We start from the raw sequence: 19069 nt of genomic DNA, 5'->3' as shown, positions 1-19069 counted from the left end.
ACATAACCTCGTAATCATCACCAAGCCTCCATCATAACCTTGTAATCACCACCAAGCTTCCAACATAACCTCGTAATCATCACCAAGCCTCCAACATAACCTCGTAATCATCACCAAGCCTCCAACATAACCTCGTAATCATCACCAAGCTTCCATCATAACCTTGTAATCACCACCAAGCCTCCAACATAACCTCGTAATCATCACCAAGCCTCCAACATAACCTCGTAATCATCACCAAGCCTCCATCATAACCTCGTAATTACCACCAAGCCTCCAACATAACCTCGTAATCCTCACAAAACGTCCATCACCCTGTAAATTTCACAAAAGCCCTCACACCCCTTACCCCCACCGTACAGTCATCTGCTCCACCATTGAATCTGATGGGGGATTTAAACATGCATGGGATAGGCATACGGCTCCTGAATCTAAGACAAGACCAACGACTGATTACGGTTTAAGCCCTTACAGCTAGACGGGCCAACAGGGTTTCTATGTGACTAAAATGGTCGTCATTCATCAGACATGGGTTGTGGCTTTGTCTGTGTGTCGGTGTAACACTGTATCTCTGTGAGTAGAACTCTAATGTTGAGTACAGACTGATCTGTGCGCTGCGTGTCAGACCAGTTGTTCTCTCCTCATTTTCGCATAGCTTTCCTAGGGTGCCACTTCTGAATCCTGGCTTTCTGTGTACCCCTGACACTGCTTGTTTCTGATCCTCTGTTCTGCAGGTTTGCGTCCAGGAGACATCCTAGAAATACGTGTCCAGAGAGGCTGCACTGCAGTCAGCATCAGTGATGGACGCAATGTAGAAGTCCGAGCCTGGGCAGTGTCCATGTTGCCATCATGACAGAGTAACTGTCCCAAAAGTTTAAGAGAGACCCGGAGACATACCGCATCAGGGCTGTCTGGATACCCAAAGCCATGCTAGCTCCACGAAACGCCCTTGTGAGCAACCTAAATTTTGTGCACCTCCAGCATGTCTCGCTTGGTGTGCACCTCTCTCTTCGACCCGAGCTTAAGGAATGTCCTGTCACCACCGACCCCGGCGAGGGAGGATTAACCGGAAGCCATCACACCTGGAAGGGCACGACACACGCCACTCAGGTTGATGCCAATTCCAATGACCCGTCAGTCCCGTGCCAGTGCTGTGAGAAGCACCTCGGGCAGGTGGGCACGTGGCTGGGCAGCTCTCGACACATTTTGGAAGCAAATGTCAGCGAGGAGACATTGTCCCCGTGTAACGCACCGGCCAGCCCCCTTTCGCCCTCTTCACCTTTTTCAGACAGCAGCAGCTCCTCCGATTTCTCGTTTGACGAGTCCCCCTCCTCAATGTGTTTTAAAGAATTTTCGCAGCAGGAAGGGCCTGGCTCTCCCGATGAACAGCCTGTTATCATCCCGCTGGATGCAGCAGGCGAGGGGCATGTGTCGCCAACACAGCAGCTCTACGAGTCGCCCACATCAGGGGATGTTTCTGCCGTCACTAACACAAAAACAAATCCTATCACCCCCCAGCCCTCCCTGAACATTAAAGACCACAAAGTAGACTCCAAACTTGTCCCACTTACGGATAGCGGGCCGGGTGATGCCTTGGACGCTAATTCTAATGCTATACCACAGGGTCACCCTGATAAGCCGCTGCCTAGCGGATATGTGGACTGCGACAAAGAAGTGCAGCAAAAGGCAGAGGGACAAGACAGCAAAAATGCAAATGTGGCTGCCAGCCATGGAGTTGCCACCAATGCCAATTGGTTTTTTGGGGCAGATGATGAGCTCCTGCCAGGGTTGCCCTCAAGAGCTAACTCCGAACAGAGCCCTAGGAAGAATATCACCTCATTCAATGAGCTGGCTCAAAAAAGGAGGCGTAGCACAGGATGGCAGCCAGCTCCGCAGGCAAGGCGAGACAAGAGTGACTGGTTAATCATATTCTCGCCTGACAGAGAGCACCCACCGGTCAACGAACTGACAACCACGGCGTTCTACCGTCAAGTCGGCGGGCAACACATTCCGGCAGCACCTGCAGGCAAGGAGGTCACCACCTTTCGGGAATTAAAGTATCGCAACGAACTTATTAAGCAGAATAATCAGCAGGCAAAGGCCCAGACCACGGGAGAAAGAGGGCTTCAAAACCCAACTGTCCGAAACTTGGGGGATACAGAAAGGCAACCAAATTGTGTGCAAACAGGTCTCCAAAAGGTGGAAGGAGGGAAAGAGCACCATGATCTGGGTAAAGATGTCCCCAAAGACAATAATGCTGAAAAGTCATCTCTAAGCCACGCTATAGGAGGAAGGCCCACACAGCACCAAGACCCAAAAAGAGGACACCTGTATGGCACAAGACCCCGCATACCGCGGTCCAGCATGAAGCAGCAACAGGAGGGGCTTCTCCAGCCTGCCATCAAAGAATGGCCCGGAACGGGGGAGGACAGAGCCCCACAGTCCACGGCAAAGCTTTACATCTGGGGAATGGCAGATGGTGGAGACGTGAGAAGCAGGGAAGGTAAGAGACCGTATTATACTTGATATTAAGAAATGGGGATGGAGGAAAGGGTGTTAACAGGGCTGTTGGCCAAAAGAAGAGTGGGGAGAGTTAAACACAGAATTTATATGTCAACAGAATGTATTGGAAGTGAAATAACTCTGACATCACTAAACACGTAACGAGTATGAGATTATCCCATTATCCCACTGAACCACAGCACATCCTGCAAACCTAACGTCGCGTTCCACACGCCTTCGACCTAGTGGCCAGTCTCAGAGCAGGCGGCTGGACACATGGCACACCGTCCACGATCCGCGGACAGTTCTCTTCAGACACATCTGATCAAGAGTTCCTCTCAACATCAAAGGAAGGCAGGACATTTCTATCCTTGGAAGGAGTAGCCGACCCTGTGCCATTAGTTTCCTAAAATGAAAGGCTTTAGTGAGCGGTTGCCATGTGTACCGGTGTGGCCCTCAGCGTCCCAGGCTGCCCTTTGGTCTGGTCCCACTTGAATAACGTATTACAGACTCTTTATCGCCCAGGTGTTGTTTGTCTTGATATTGGGACCTCGAATGGGGTGAGATGATAAGATGGTCCCGGGACAGTATTGTTCGGTCCACAATATTCCACCCAATTACTTGCAGAGCATTGCGTCTCAATGGTTAAACCATGTTTGTCGTCATGTGCGCCAGCATCGCCCCACGTAGGTGCCTGTCCTCTGTGATCAGCATTGCCTCCTGGGGGCATTAGAAAGCCATATGAAATACACAGGTGAGGAGTCCGGGTGGGCTGCCCTCGTAGAGTTCTTGGCACCTGTAACTACTTGTGGAGATAAATAGGTTTCCAGCTACAGCCCCGGAGAGCGTATTTCACGGCATCGTCCGGGTCGCCGAGCCTTTGAGGCGGATGGTCCGCTGGGCCATGAACTCGTCACTAGGCCTCGTTTAGATTGCACCACGAAGCACGCGTGTGGAATCACCGTGTCCTCGGGCGACCCTGGTTCTCACAGGTGATCCCATAACGGCCTTTCGCTCCCAATATGATGGCAGGGTCTTGTACTCCTACTCATTAAGTCAGACTAACAGTGACATTTCTCTCCGATCGCTGTACCCAACGCACCTCTCCCTTCTAACACGTGTGTGTCTCTCTCTCCCCTTATTCCAACCCCGCAATACCCGCTGCATCTGAACCTCTCTACTGCGCATGGCCACTTAAACCCCGTTATCCACCTCTTTTTCTCTCCCCCTCTATGCCTCACGTTTGCCCTCATGTTGTCCCTGTTCTCTGCTCTGGCCCCTGCCTACATCTGCGCCTTCTGAAATGGCCATGCTGTGCTGCTGGGGGATCCTAGGGGGTGCTCAGACCTATATACCAAAAACTGCCCCCCCTGACTTCTACCCTCAGGCTATCCCCTCCCATCTACTTTTCCACCTTACTACTAACCAGAAGATGCTTTGCCCCAGTCCCCCTCTGCCACCTGCCAGCCTGGCCAATTCTAATACCTCTGCCATGGCCCTGCTGCCCCAGAGCCCCTGCAACCCCCTGCAGACACTCCCCACTCGCATGTCCCCTCTAGGGGCTTTCTCCCCCCCACACAGGGGTCTGATCCCGCAGACGGACACACGTGACGTGTCTGTACTGCAGTCTCCGCTCTTTCCAAGGAAAAGGCTCATACCCGGACCGGCACCAGAGAGGGGACCGTTCCGCACTGCCGACAAGGACCCGCCGGGCACAGGTTAGGAGGCATTGGTACCTGCTCGAGGGGTGCGAGATTTCAGAGCAGCGCATTCACTTTGTATTTAGAAGAAGAATAATGGGGTTTATTTACCCCGTTTAATTTATAAAGCTGTTACATGCTGTTTCTATACACATTATCGGGGCTTTTAGGGCTGTAGAACCATGCGATACCCGCATACCCAGCAAACATTCTGACCTCCAAGAAAAGAGGGGCATCAGGGGGGGAGAGGGGCACAGAGAGGGACTGAACAAACTAGGACATTTGGTAGATGTGCCCGATATTACAGGGAAAAACTGGTCCAACAATAACTCCCGAGACACACGAGTCCTTCATCACCTTCTTACCCCTCAATTAAATGCCCCCCCACCATACAGTCAACTCCCTAATCTCCGTTAATTGCCACCCCTCCCCCAGACTGTGGTACATCCAGGAAGCAATAACAGAATGACTCTGATATTACAGCCGGGGCTGCTGACTGGCTGCACGGAGTCATGTGGACAAGCTCTCCAATCACAGTCAGAGATCTCACTCCACTAAGTGTACTGCAGCCCGGAGGCCACAGGGTCCTAGCTCTATTGGGTGAGGGTCTCAGACAGGCAGGGTGAGTGACAGGTCTGTGGGCCAGCCTACTGCAGCTGTTACGTGGCAAAGGGGTTAATAGATTACAGTCCCCAACACAGTAATAACATGTAATGCAGGAGATATGATCACGCATTATCAGGACTGCGTTATCAGGACTGGCCAGACAGCGGCGGGTGTGCATGTAATGTAGGGGATGTGACCGCGTTATCAGGACTGGTCAGACAGCGGCGGGTCTGTATGTAATGTAGGGGATGCGACTGCGTTATCAGGACTGGTCAGACAGCGGCGGGTCTCTATGTAATGTAGGGGATGCGACTGCGTTATCAGGACTGGTCAGACAGCGGCGGGTCTCTATGTAATGTAGGGGATGTGACCGCGTTATCAGGACTGGTCAGACAGCGGCGGGTCTCTATGTAATGTAGGGGATGTGACCGCGTTATCAGGACTGGTCAGACAGCGGCGGGTCTGTATGTAATGTAGGGGATGTGACTGCGTTATCAGGACTGGTCAGACAGCGGCGGGTCTCTATGTAATGTAGGGGATGTGACTGCGTTATCAGGACTGGTCAGACAGCGGCCGGTCTCTATGTAATGTAGGGGATGTGACCGCGTTATCAGGACTGGTCAGACAGCGGCGGGTCTGTATGTAATGTAGGGGATGTGACCGCGTTATCAGGACTGGTCAGACAGCGGCGGGTCTCTATGTAATGTAGGGGATGTGACTGCACATTAATGCTGTTTTTTTTTTTTTTTAACTCTTTCCCTGGTTTAAAGGACTGGCTCCCAGAGGCCCATTCAGTGACCCGGGGCCCTTAGGGTTGTGTATGTGCGTGGAGGGGCCCCTCACATGTCCTTTGTGTGTTTCAGTGCCGGAGCTGTTAATGGCAGATGGGGGTGAAGACTCCACTCAGCTGGAGAAAAAAGGTCAGTAGCTGCCGTTCGTGGGGAACGCATTAAATGCCCCAAGGGGGAAAAGTGGCAAACATGGAAGACAATTGGAGAAACGCTTATGGTTGCAGCACATCACGCACCTGCGCAGCGCGAGGACTCTGGAGCCACTTACACTCTGCCTGTGGAGTCTCGGTGTCACCCCCCCCCCCCAAACACAATCATACGGAATTGTGCTGTCTCTAGAGGCCCCTCTCGTGGCCCTTCCCTAGTGACTGGCCCAAGTAACCCATCCCTAGTGGCCTGTCCTAGAGGCCCCCTCTAGCAGCCCGTCTCTAGAGACCAATCGCTAGGGGCCCCCTCTAGCAGCCCGTCCCTAGGGGCCAATGCCTTCCAAATAATGAACCGGACAGGGCCGAGGTAAAACAGGATGGGCGGGATAAAATCAGCAGGGAAAAGGGAAGGAGAGGTAATGCTGCCGCCGTCAGAGTGCATTAGTAAATAGCTCCCAGATCATACGTGACTGTTTGCTGGGATCCAGGTTTAGCCGTTTCTCGGCATCATTTGTTTTCCGTCGTGGAAAATGTTTCATGTTGGACCGGGGAGATGTCCCCCACAGGGGGTCTCGCAGCTGGCCCCGTGGGTGAGGGCAGGCGACGCGCGGAAGCAGCTCTCCCGGAAAGGTCCCGACGTCTGAGGCTCTACTTTGGTGAAACGATCAAGAAGTCCTCAGTGACATCCACGCCGGGTGCAGCGAGACTGCCGGGTGTCCGGTAGGAAGTGACTGCTGTACTCTCTCTACTTCCACCACCAGGTCTGTTAGTTGCAGTCGGATCATCTGTGGACAAAATAATCTCCCATTTCAACAGCAGCCGAAACCACGTGCAGAAGGTGAGACCGGAGGCGTGTGTCGGGACGCGTGCCGGGGCTCTCACGCCCGTCGGTAACGCTCTTCCTCTTGTTGCAGGCCCAGCTTGGAGACAGCAGGTTAAGCCCCGAGTTGGGTTACCTTCTCCTCGGCGGCCTGTGCCCCTCTCTGTACAGCCTGCTGAGCGACGGCTTAAAGCCTTTCCAGAGAGACGTGATCACCGGCAGGAGGCGGCTGAGCCCGTGGAGCCTGGCGGAGGCTTCTGTTAAAGCAGGTGAGGCCGAGGCGTCAGTCGTTGGCAGGGGAGGCCGCTTTTGGTGGCCGATGCCAGCCTCTTCTGGGGTCCCGTTTAGCGCCCAGATGTTCTGTCCATTAATCCTTACATCGTCTTCTTCACAGACTGGGCTCAGGGGGCCGCGCACAGCCTGTTCGGCAGAGTCAGCCATCTATCTCAGCTCCAAGACGCTCACAGGAAATTTAACGCCTTCATCTTCGGCCTGCTGAAGTAAGTGGGCAGCAGACCAGTCAGGGGAGAGGGCAATCGGTCAGTTATAGCCGTGGGCCCCTAAAGCGGCACCATTAGGGGGTACGGCCTGCACTGACGTGTGCCTTTCTGTATTCTCAGCACAAAGCAGCTGGACGTTTGGCTATCGCACCTACAGCAAACCCACCGTGAGTATCAGCAGAGCCCGGGGCTGTATCCTTCCGCCAGGGGCTGTATCCTTCCGCCAGGGGCTGTATCCTTCCGCCAGGGGCTGTATCCTTCCGCCAGGGGCTGTATCCTTCCGCCAGGGGCTGTATCCTTCCGCCAGGGGCTGTATCCTTCCGCCAGGATACATATATATGTGTGTGTTTGTATATATTATATATATATATATATATATATATATATATGTGTGTGTGTGTGTGTGTATATATATATTATAGAGAAGAGGTCCTTCCCGTGTAATCACCCCAGGGCCAAAATCTCCTTAATCTGGCCACGAAGCACCGCTCGGGGGGGGGGGGGGATGCGTGTTGGAAGGGCACACGCGGTCAGTAACAGCTGTGTCTTTTGCTATCCACCCTTTAGATTTATACTCTGGATTTTATAGTCCCAGCGCTTTCCTGACGTTAGCCGCGACCTCTAAGCCCGAGCTTCACGAAGAGCTCCTGCTAACCCTGCAGCCTCTGTCCGCCCTGACCTTTCACGTGGACCTGCTGTTTGAGCACCACCACCACCTCCCCCTGCAGGACTCTCCTGTGTTCGACCAACATCACGCACATACGTGCGAAGAACCACGGGTGGGATCTTCCTTCCAACAGATCGTGCAATGGGGAGGGCAGCTTGTACAGAGAATGGCGGCAAGGGCAGAAAGGGAAATGGCCTCTCCATGTGGAGATGACACACAGAGCACGTCGGTCCCTGAGCCGGTTACCGCACAAACCCGCAGAGACAACCTAAAGGACTCCAACAGTAACTGGTGGGAAGACCTCCGCCTGGCCTCGCGCATGTACGGCCCCTCCGCGAAAGACGCTTTTAGCCTCACTCGCCTCAGAAGATTGGGAAACTGGGATAACCCAGAGGGAAAACCTGCACCAGCGCAGGAAGCAGGGGGTCTGTCTGCACAAGGGCGACATTCCGAAGCTTCAGGAGCCCCCCAAACAGCAACTTGCAAAGGAGAGCCTCGGAAGAACCGTGAGGGAAATGATCAGGCGGATCAGCCCGGTGGGGGTCATGGATCGGGAACCGGCTCCTCGCCGCTGGGAGGAGGTTCCAAGATCACAAATGATGGATCGCTTCTGGAAACTACCGGAAATGGACAATGCGCTAAACCGAAGTCTCCCAGAGAAGATCTGCCCCAGAGCAGCGAGGGCTGGGGAATCCGGTTTGGGCACCTGTTTGGGGCAAGTTTGCTTAACAACAGAGAGGAGGAGACAACAAAGGCAAAATGCAGGTGGGTAAGAGGAGAGGCGAACACTGAGGAGGGAAATGGAACGCTATGGAGAGAGAGGGAAAGGTCGCTTCGCACGGACAGGCATCACATGTAGTTTACGGGAGGAAGGGAGAGCGCTGCGGTTACCGCTAACTCATGTCTCTGTCACCCGCTCTCCGCCGCAGGCGACCGTCCGCTTGGCTGACCCCCGGCATGAGTGTCGTGGAGCGCATCGGGAAGCCTCCGCTCGCCAGGACAAACACCGGGCTCCCGCAGGACACCGACAGCCAACAGCCGCACACTCCCCACCATCAAAGGTATAACCAACAGAGTGCACACTCCCCACCATCAAAGGTATAACCAACAGAGCGCACACTCCCCACCATCCAACGTATAACCAAAAGAGCGCACACTCCCCACCATCAAAGGTATAACCAACAGAGTGCACACTCCCCACCATCAAAGGTATAACCAACAGAGCGCACACTCCCCACCATCCAACGTATAACCAAAAGAGCGCACACTCCCCACCATCAAAGGTATAACCAACAGAGCGCACACTCCCCACCATCCAACGTATAACCAAAAGAGCGCACACTCCCCACCATCCAACGTATAACCAAAAGAGCGCACACTCCCCACCATCCAACGTATAACCAACAGAGCGCACACTCCCCACCATCCAACGTATAACCAAAAGAACGCACACTCCCCACCATCCAACGTATAACCAACAGAGCGCACACTCCCCACCATCCAACGTATAACCAAGAGAGCGCACACTCCCCACCATCCAACGTATAACCAAAAGAGCGCACACTCCCCACCATCCAACGTATAACCAAGAGAGCGCACACTCCCCACCATCCAACGTATAACCAAAAGAGCGCACACTCCCCACCATCCAACGTATAACCAAAAGTGCGCACACTCCCCACCATCCAACGTATAACCAACAGAGCGCACACTCCCCACCATCCAAGGTATAACCAACAGAGCGCACACTCCCCACCATCCAACGTATAACCAAAAGAGCGCACACTCCCCACCATCCAACGTATAACCAAAAGTGCGCACACTCCCCACCATCCAACGTATAACCAACAGAGCGCACACTCCCCACCATCCAACGTATAACCAACAGAGCGCACACTCCCCACCATCCAACGTATAACCAAAAGAGGGCACACTCCCCACCATCCAACGTATAACCAACAGAGCGCACACTCCCCACCATCAAAGCTATAACCAAGAGAGCGCACACTCCCCACCATCTAACGTATAACCAAAAGAGCGCACACTCCCCACCATCCAACGTATAACCAAAAGAGCGCACACTCCCCACCATCCAACGTATAACCAAAAGAGCGCACACTCCCCACCATCAAAGGTATAACCAAGAGAGCGCACACTCCCCACCATCCAACGTATAACCAAAAGAGCGCACACTCCCCACCATCCAACGTATAACCAAAAGAGCGCACACTCCCCACCATCCAACGTATAACCAAAAGAGCGCACACTCCCCACCATCCAACGTATAACCAAAAGAGCGCACACTCCCCACCATCCAACGTATAACCAACAGAGCGCACACTCCCCACCATCCAACGTATAACCAAAAGAGCGCACACTCCCCACCATCAAAGGTATAACCAAGAGAGCGCACACTCCCCACCATCCAACGTATAACCAAAAGAGCGCACACTCCCCACCATCCAACGTATAACCAAAAGAGCGCACACTCCCCACCATCCAACGTATAACCAAAAGAGCGCACACTCCCCACCATCAAAGGTATAACCAAGAGAGCGCACACTCCCCACCATCCAACGTATAACCAAAAGAGCGCACACTCCCCACCATCCAACGTATAACCAAAAGAGCGCACACTCCCCACCATCCAACGTATAACCAAAAGAGCGCACACTCCCCACCATCCAACGTATAACCAAAAGAGCGCACACTCCCCACCATCCAACGTATAACCAACAGAGCGCACACTCCCCACCATCCAACGTATAACCAAAAGAGCGCACACTCCCCACCATCCAACGTATAACCAAAAGAGCGCACACTCCCCACCATCAAAGGTATAACCAAGAGAGCGCACACTCCCCACCATCCAACGTATAACCAAAAGAGCGCACACTCCCCACCATCCAACGTATAACCAAAAGAGCGCACACTCCCCACCATCAAAGGTATAACCAAGAGAGCGCACACTCCCCACCATCCAACGTATAACCAAAAGAGCGCACACTCCCCACCATCCAACGTATAACCAACAGAGCGCACACTCCCCACCATCCAACGTATAACCAAAAGAGCGCACACTCCCCACCATCAAAGGTATAACCAAGAGAGCGCACACTCCCCACCATCCAACGTATAACCAAAAGAGCGCACACTCCCCACCATCCAACGTATAACCAAAAGAGCGCACACTCCCCACCATCCAACGTATAACCAACAGAGCGCACACTCCCCACCATCCAACGTATAACCAAAAGAACGCACACTCCCCACCATCCAACGTATAACCAACAGAGCGCACACTCCCCACCATCCAACGTATAACCAAGAGAGCGCACACTCCCCACCATCCAACGTATAACCAAAAGAGCGCACACTCCCCACCATCCAACGTATAACCAAGAGAGCGCACACTCCCCACCATCCAACGTATAACCAAAAGAGCGCACACTCCCCACCATCCAACGTATAACCAACAGAGCGCACACTCCCCACCATCCAACGTATAACCAAAAGAGCGCACACTCCCCACCATCAAAGGTATAACCAAGAGAGCGCACACTCCCCACCATCCAACGTATAACCAAAAGAGCGCACACTCCTCACCATCCAACGTATAACCAAAAGAGCGCACACTCCCCACCATCCAACGTATAACCAAGAGAGCGCACACTCCCCACCATCCAACGTATAACCAAAAGAGCGCACACTCCCCACCATCAAAGGTATAACCAAGAGAGCGCACACTCCCCACCATCCAACGTATAACCAAAAGAGCGCACACTCCCCACCATCCAACGTATAACCAAAAGAGCGCACACTCCCCACCATCCAACGTATAACCAACAGAGCGCACACTCCCCACCATCCAACGTATAACCAAAAGAACGCACACTCCCCACCATCCAACGTATAACCAAAAGAGCGCACACTCCCCACCATCCAACGTATAACCAACAGAGCGCACACTCCCCACCATCCAACGTATAACCAAGAGAGCGCACACTCCCCACCAACCAACGTATAACCAAAAGAGCGCACACTCCCCACCATCCAACGTATAACCAACAGAGCGCACACTCCCCACCATCCAACGTATAACCAAAAGAGCGCACACTCCCCACCATCAAAGGTATAACCAAGAGAGCGCACACTCCCCACCATCCAACGTATAACCAAAAGAGCGCACACTCCCCACCATCCAACGTATAACCAACAGAGCGCACACTCCCCACCATCCAACGTATAACCTAAAGAGCGCACACTCCCCACCATCAAAGGTATAACCAAGAGAGCGCACACTCCCCACCATCCAACGTATAACCAAAAGAGCGCACACTCCCCACCATCCAACGTATAACCAAAAGAGCGCACACTCCCCACCATCCAACGTATAACCAACAGAGCGCACACTCCCCACCATCCAACGTATAACCAACAGAGCGCACACTCCCCACCATCCAACGTATAACCAAAAGAGCGCACACTCCCCACCATCAAAGGTATAACCAAGAGAGCGCACACTCCCCACCATCCAACGTATAACCAAAAGAGCGCACACTCCCCACCATCCAACGTATAACCAAAAGAGCGCACACTCCCCACCATCCAACGTATAACCAACAGAGCGCACACTCCCCACCATCCAACGTATAACCAAAAGAGCGCACACTCCCCACCATCCAACGTATAACCAAAAGAGCGCACACTCCCCACCATCAAAGGTATAACCAACAGAGCGCACACTCCCCACCATCCAACGTATAACCAAAAGAGCGCACACTCCCCACCATCAAAGGTATAACCAACAGAGCGCACACTCCCCACCATCCAAGGTATAACCAAGAGTGCACACTCCCCACCATCCAAGGTATAACCAACAGAGCGCACACTCCCCACCATCCGACGTATAACCAAAAGAGCGCACACTCCCCACCATCCAACGTATAACCAACAGAGCGCACACTCCCCACCATCCAACGTATAACCAAAAGAGCGCACACTCCCCACCATCAAAGGTATAACCAACAGAGTGCACACTCCCCACCATCAAAGGTATAACCAACAGAGCGCACACTCCCCACCATCCAACGTATAACCAAAAGAGCGCACACTCCCCACCATCAAAGGTATAACCAACAGAGCGCACACTCCCCACCATCCAAGGTATAACCAAGAGTGCACACTCCCCACCATCCAAGGTATAACCAACAGAGCGCACACTCCCCACCATCCAACGTATAACCAAAAGAGCGCACACTCCCTACCATCCAACGTATAACCAAAAGTGCGCACACTCCCCACCATCCAACGTATAACCAACAGAGCGCACACTCCCCACCATCCAAGGTATAACAGAGCGCACACTCCCCACCATCCAACGTATAACCAAAAGAGCGCACACTCCCTACCATCCAACGTATAACCAAAAGTGCGCACACTCCCCACCATCCAACGTATAACCAACAGAGCGCACACTCCCCACCATCCAACGTATAACCAACAGAGCGCACACTCCCCACCATCCAACGTATAACCAAAAGAGCGCACACTCTCCACCATCCAAGGTATAACCAACAGAGCGCACACTCCCCACCATCCAACGTATAACCAAAAGAGGGCACACTCCCCACCATCCAACGTATAACCTAAAGAGCGCACACTCCCCACCATCAAAGCTATAACCAAGAGAGCGCACACTCCCCACCATGTAACGTATAACCAAAAGAGCGCACACTCCCCACCATCCAACGTATAACCAAAAGAGCGCACACTCCCCACCATCCAACGTATAACCAAAAGAGCGCACACTCCCCACCATCAAAGGTATAACCAAGAGAGCGCACACTCCCCACCATCCAACGTATAACCAAAAGAGCGCACACTCCCCACCATCCAACGTATAACCAAAAGAGCGCACACTCCCCACCATCCAACGTATAACCAAAAGAGCGCACACTCCCCACCATCCAACGTATAACCAAAAGAGCGCACACTCCCCACCATCCAACGTATAACCAACAGAGCGCACACTCCCCACCATCCAACGTATAACCAAAAGAGCGCACACTCCCCACCATCAAAGGTATAACCAAGAGAGCGCACACTCCCCACCATCCAACGTATAACCAAAAGAGCGCACACTCCCCACCATCCAACGTATAACCAACAGAGCGCACACTCCCCACCATCCAACGTATAACCAAAAGAGCGCACACTCCCCACCATCAAAGGTATAACCAAGAGAGCGCACACTCCCCACCATCCAACGTATAACCAAAAGAGCGCACACTCCCCACCATCCAACGTAAAACCAAAAGAGCGCACACTCCCCACCATCCAACGTATAACCAAAAGAGCGCACACTCCCCACCATCCAACGTATAACCAACAGAGCGCACACTCCCCACCATCCAACGTATAACCAAAAGAGCGCACACTCCCCACCATCAAAGGTATAACCAAGAGAGCGCACACTCCCCACCATCCAACGTATAACCAAAAGAGCGCACACTCCCCACCATCCAACGTATAACCAAAAGAGCGCACACTCCCCACCATCCAACGTATAACCAACAGAGCGCACACTCCCCACCATCCAACGTATAACCAAAAGAACGCACACTCCCCACCATCCAACGTATAACCAACAGAGCGCACACTCCCCACCATCCAACGTATAACCAAGAGAGCGCACACTCCCCACCATCCAACGTATAACCAAAAGAGCGCACACTCCCCACCATCCAACGTATAACCAACAGAGCGCACACTCCCCACCATCCAACGTATAACCAAAAGAGCGCACACTCCCCACCATCCAACGTATAACCAACAGAGCGCACACTCCCCACCATCCAACGTATAACCAAAAGAGCGCACACTCCCCACCATCAAAGGTATAACCAAGAGAGCGCACACTCCCCACCATCCAACGTATAACCAAAAGAGCGCACACTCCCCACCATCCAACGTATAACCAAAAGAGCGCACACTCCCCACCATCCAACGTATAACCAAGAGAGCGCACACTCCCCACCATCCAACGTATAACCAAAAGAGCGCACACTCCCCACCATCAAAGGTATAACCAAGAGAGCGCACACTCCCCACCATCCAACGTATAACCAAAAGAGCGCACACTCCCCACCATCCAACGTATAACCAAAAGAGCGCACACTCCCCACCATCCAACGTATAACCAACAGAGCGCACACTCCCCACCATCCAACGTATAACCAAAAGAACGCACACTCCCCACCATCCAACGTATAACCAAAAGAGCGCACACTCCCCACCATCCAACGTATAACCAACAGAGCGCACACTCCCCACCATCCAACGTATAACCAAGAGAGCGCACACTCCCCACCATCCAACGTATAACCAAAAGAGCGCACACTCCCCACCATCCAACGTATAACCAACAGAGCGCACACTCCCCACCATCCAACGTATAACCAAAAGAGCGCACACTCCCCACCATCAAAGGTATAACCAAGAGAGCGCACACTCCCCACCATCCAACGTATAACCAAAAGAGCGCACACTCCCCACCATCCAACGTATAACCAACAGAGCGCACACTCCCCACCATCCAACGTATAACCTAAAGAGCGCACACTCCCCACCATCAAAGGTATAACCAAGAGAGCGCACACTCCCCACCATCCAACGTATAATCAAAAGAGCGCACACTCCCCACCATCCAACGTATAACCAAAAGAGCGCACACTCCCCACCATCCAACGTATAACCAAAAGAGCGCACACTCCCCACCATCCAACGTATAACCAACAGAGCGCACACTCCCCACCATCCAACGTATAACCAAAAGAGCGCACACTCCCCACCATCAAAGGTATAACCAAGAGAGCGCACACTCCCCACCATCCAACGTATAACCAAAAGAGCGCACACTCCCCACCATCCAACGTATAACCAACAGAGCGCACACTCCCCACCATCAAAGGTATAACCAACAGAGCGCACACTCCCCACCATCAAAGGTATAACCAACAGAGCGCACACTCCCCACCATCCAACGTATAACCAACAGAACGCACACTCCCCACCATCCAACGTATAACCAACAGAGCGCACACTCCCCACCATCCAAGGTATAACAGAGCGCACACGCCCCACCATCCAACGTATAACCAAAAGAGCACACACTCCCCACCATCCAACCTATAACCAAAAGAGGGCTCTCTCTCTCAAAGCGTCTCTTTCTATCCGCAGGTCTCTACAAGCTGTGCGATTTCTGTGTTTCTCTTAAGTCTCTACAGTGCTGTGTGATCTCTTTTTTCTATCCGCGTGGTCTCTATGAGCTCTGTTTTTTAATCTCTGTGATCTGATGCCATCCGTGGGTCTCTGTTTCTATCCGTGGGTCTCTGTGATCTCTTTGTGGTCTCTGTTTCTATCCGCGGGTCTCTGTTTCTATCCGTGGGTCTCTGTGATCTCTTTGTGGTCTCTGTTTCTATCCGTGGGTCCCTGTGATCTCTTTGTGGTCTCTGTTTCCATCCGCAGGTCTCTCCGGGCTCTGTGCGATCACGTTGGCTCAGGCGAGGCTGAGCTGAGCTTTCGGAAAGGCGATGTTCTGCAGCTGCTGAGCACGGTGGACGAGGACTGGATACGCTGCCGCCGCGGACGGAGCGCCGGCCTCGTTCCCGTCGGATACACGTCACTCATCCTGACGCCCGCCGTGTTAGAGAAACACCGAGAGGACGCGGAATAGCCCCTCGCCCAAATACCACGGAACGCTTACGGCTCCACGGGAACCAAAACGGAGCCCACATGGCTGAACAGAGCCCCTATACCTTTAGGTGTACGTTTATATATATATATATATATACATAGGTGCTATAGGGTGTCGCACCTGCGCATGCACGCGTGGTATCGTGTCCTGTACGTGGCGGTATGTGGCAGAGCCTTTCGCACATCACATGATCGTATGGTACCTGTACTCCGTATGTAACATTAAAGAGAAATGGCCTACGCTCTCGTGTCCTATTTAACGGGGGCGTCCGAAGGGTCCCGGCGGCTACAAGGCAACCTGGAAGAAAGCAGCCAGAAAGCAGAAAGAACGGCACGGAGGGTTCTGTAGGAAAAGAGGAATCTTTCCGTTTAATACCAGCGCCTCGGTCACCGAGTACATCCAATGCTAACATCGGTAATACATCATTTACAGAGAGTAACATGAGAACGGCGATCGGCGTGCGTGCGCGGCTCCAAACGTTAGCAGCAGAAAGGGCTCCGCGCTCCGCTCCTCCGCGCTCTAGTGCTTCTAGTGTTTGAAAAACCTCAGGATAAACGTTCTTTCCTATTAAAAAAAAAATCAGCCCCCCCCCCCGTCAAGTCGGAAACGTCTCTTCCCGAATACGAAATCAAACACAGGCGCACACAGAATATATAGAACTAGAGGCATATCTCTGCCGGGCCGCTCGCCTCACATCCTTTGATTGTCGGAAGTAGTTCTTTACGCCTCTGGCGCCCTATGGTGATGGTAGCGGGCAGGTTGGGGCCGCCCCCCCCTCGCCTGTCGGCCATTTTGAACGGCCCTTGTAGTGTTACACACGTTTTGCAAGAATTACATTTCCTTTATAAGCCTTTTCTGTGAAAAAAGTAAACGTCGGCGGCGCTGCCTTGTAGGAAAATAGTCAAAACATTGCGTTTAACAAAATACTGTTTCTTTTCTCCAAAGGATTTTATTTTAACCCTTTCCCCCCTCCTCTCAAAAACAAGATGTGGCAAGTTACACCCCTCTGCAGACTGCTGCTGTCCACAGGAGCCGGCAGAGGGAGGGTTAGCGGAATGACATGACAGCTAAAATACATCAGGACACTTGAGGGTCTGAGTCGGGACCCCCATAGAGCCGTATTGCTTCACACCAATGCGAATAGATCTCTGTGTATATATTATATACGGATAGAACATTTCTGCACGGAACTTGGCACGTTATTAAACAATCGGTAAAAAGCTTTAGTATTATCTGTAAGCCCTCGTGTCGGGATCTCACTCTTACTGGGATTACCGGGGTCATCGAGGGGATGCATAGAGCCGCGTACCGTTCTTAAGTTTCTCTTTAGTAATAACTGACCCCAGCGGTGTCTGACTGGGAGTAATGGGAGCTGATTCTGTGCAGTCCTCCCTGTGCCCTGCTCCAATCTCATACTGTGCCACCTGCTGTATCAATCGGGAGTCTGCTACAAGTGCCATGTCCTATTCCCCCCGATACTGTGACACGCGCTGCCCCGTGACAGTGTCCCCGCGACACGACCTGCCCCGTGACAGTGTCCCCGCGACACGCGCTGCCCCGTGACAGTGTCCCCGCGACACGCGCTGCCCCGTGACAGTGTCCCCGCGACACGCGCTGCCCCGTGACAGTGGCCCCGCGACACGCGCTGCCCCGTGACAGTGTCCCCGCGACGGCCCGTGACAGTGTCCCCGCGACACGCGCTGCCCCCGACTCACTAGTACTGCACCACACGCTCCTCTTATGTTTCACCGACGCTGAGCGCTGGCCTCCGTTCTCCGTGATACGGCGCTGACTCGTGTCATATGATAAAAGGTGTCTCCCCCTCTGCGTTCTCGCTCACAATGCGTGGGAGATGCTGTGAAATGGGAGGGAAGGGCAGAGCGCGCGCCGGGGTCGGGAGGGAAGGGCAGAGCGCGCGCCGGGGTCGGGAGGGAAGGGCAGAGCGCTCGCCGGGGTCGGGAGGGAAGGGCAGAGCGCGCGCCGGGAGGGAAGGGCAGAGCGCGCGCCTGGGTCGGGAGGGAAGGGCAGAGCGCGCGCCGGGGTCGGGAGGGAAGGGCAGAGCGCGCGCCGGGGTCGGGAGGGAAGGGCAGAGCGCGCGCCGGGGTCGGGAGGGAAGGGCAGAGCGCTCGTCGGGGTCGGGAGGGAAGGGCAGAGCGCGCGCCTGGGTCGGGAGGGAAGGGCAGAGCGCTCGTCGGGGTCGGGAGGGAAGGGCAGAGCGCGCGCCTGGGTCGGGAGGGAAGGGCAGAGCGCTCGTCGGGGTCGGGAGGGAAGGGCAGAGCGCTCGCCGGGGTCGGCGCGCAGAGCAGAGCGCTCGCCGGGGTCGGCACGCAGAGCACACAGTAGAGGTGGATCCGCAGAGGGCAGTCATCGCTCAGGGGAGTATCCTCTGGGAAGGCGGAAGTGCCGGACACCCTCGGGAACCTCGTGAGTAATCCCCATCTTCACAGCGTGGGGAACGATAAGCCGTGTGATATATATATAAGTGCTGCGGTGTGTACTCACAGACACACACAATTATACACTGTCCCGAGTCCACTCGCTGAGGGCCGGACGCCCTCCCGCTTCTCCTCACACAGACG

The 19069-nt window shown here is 53.7% G+C and overlaps 1 protein-coding gene across 1 annotated transcript; it reads left to right on the top strand.

Annotated features, from left to right (window-relative positions):
- Positions 1-927: 927 nt before the first annotated feature.
- On the top strand, positions 928-16469 carry LOC149283216 (AP-4 complex accessory subunit RUSC1-like). The gene is made up of 10 exons (XM_089497841.1): positions 928-2503; positions 4062-4220; positions 5672-5728; positions 6507-6583; positions 6660-6854; positions 6971-7065; positions 7186-7232; positions 7633-8497; positions 8662-8793; positions 16262-16469. The coding sequence occupies exons 1-10, from the start codon at positions 928-930 to the stop codon at positions 16467-16469; spliced, it is 3411 nt and encodes a 1136-aa protein (XP_089353967.1).
- The last annotated feature ends 2600 nt before the right edge of the window (positions 16470-19069 follow it).

The sequence above is a fragment of the Sceloporus occidentalis genome, unplaced genomic scaffold (assembly GCF_023333645.1).
Source record: "Sceloporus occidentalis isolate IW3139 unplaced genomic scaffold, rSceOcc1.0.p SCAF_108, whole genome shotgun sequence".
NCBI lineage: Eukaryota > Metazoa > Chordata > Lepidosauria > Squamata > Phrynosomatidae > Sceloporus > Sceloporus occidentalis.
Note: the sequence above shows the minus strand (reverse complement) of the source record. Positions and strands in the feature narration are given on the sequence as shown.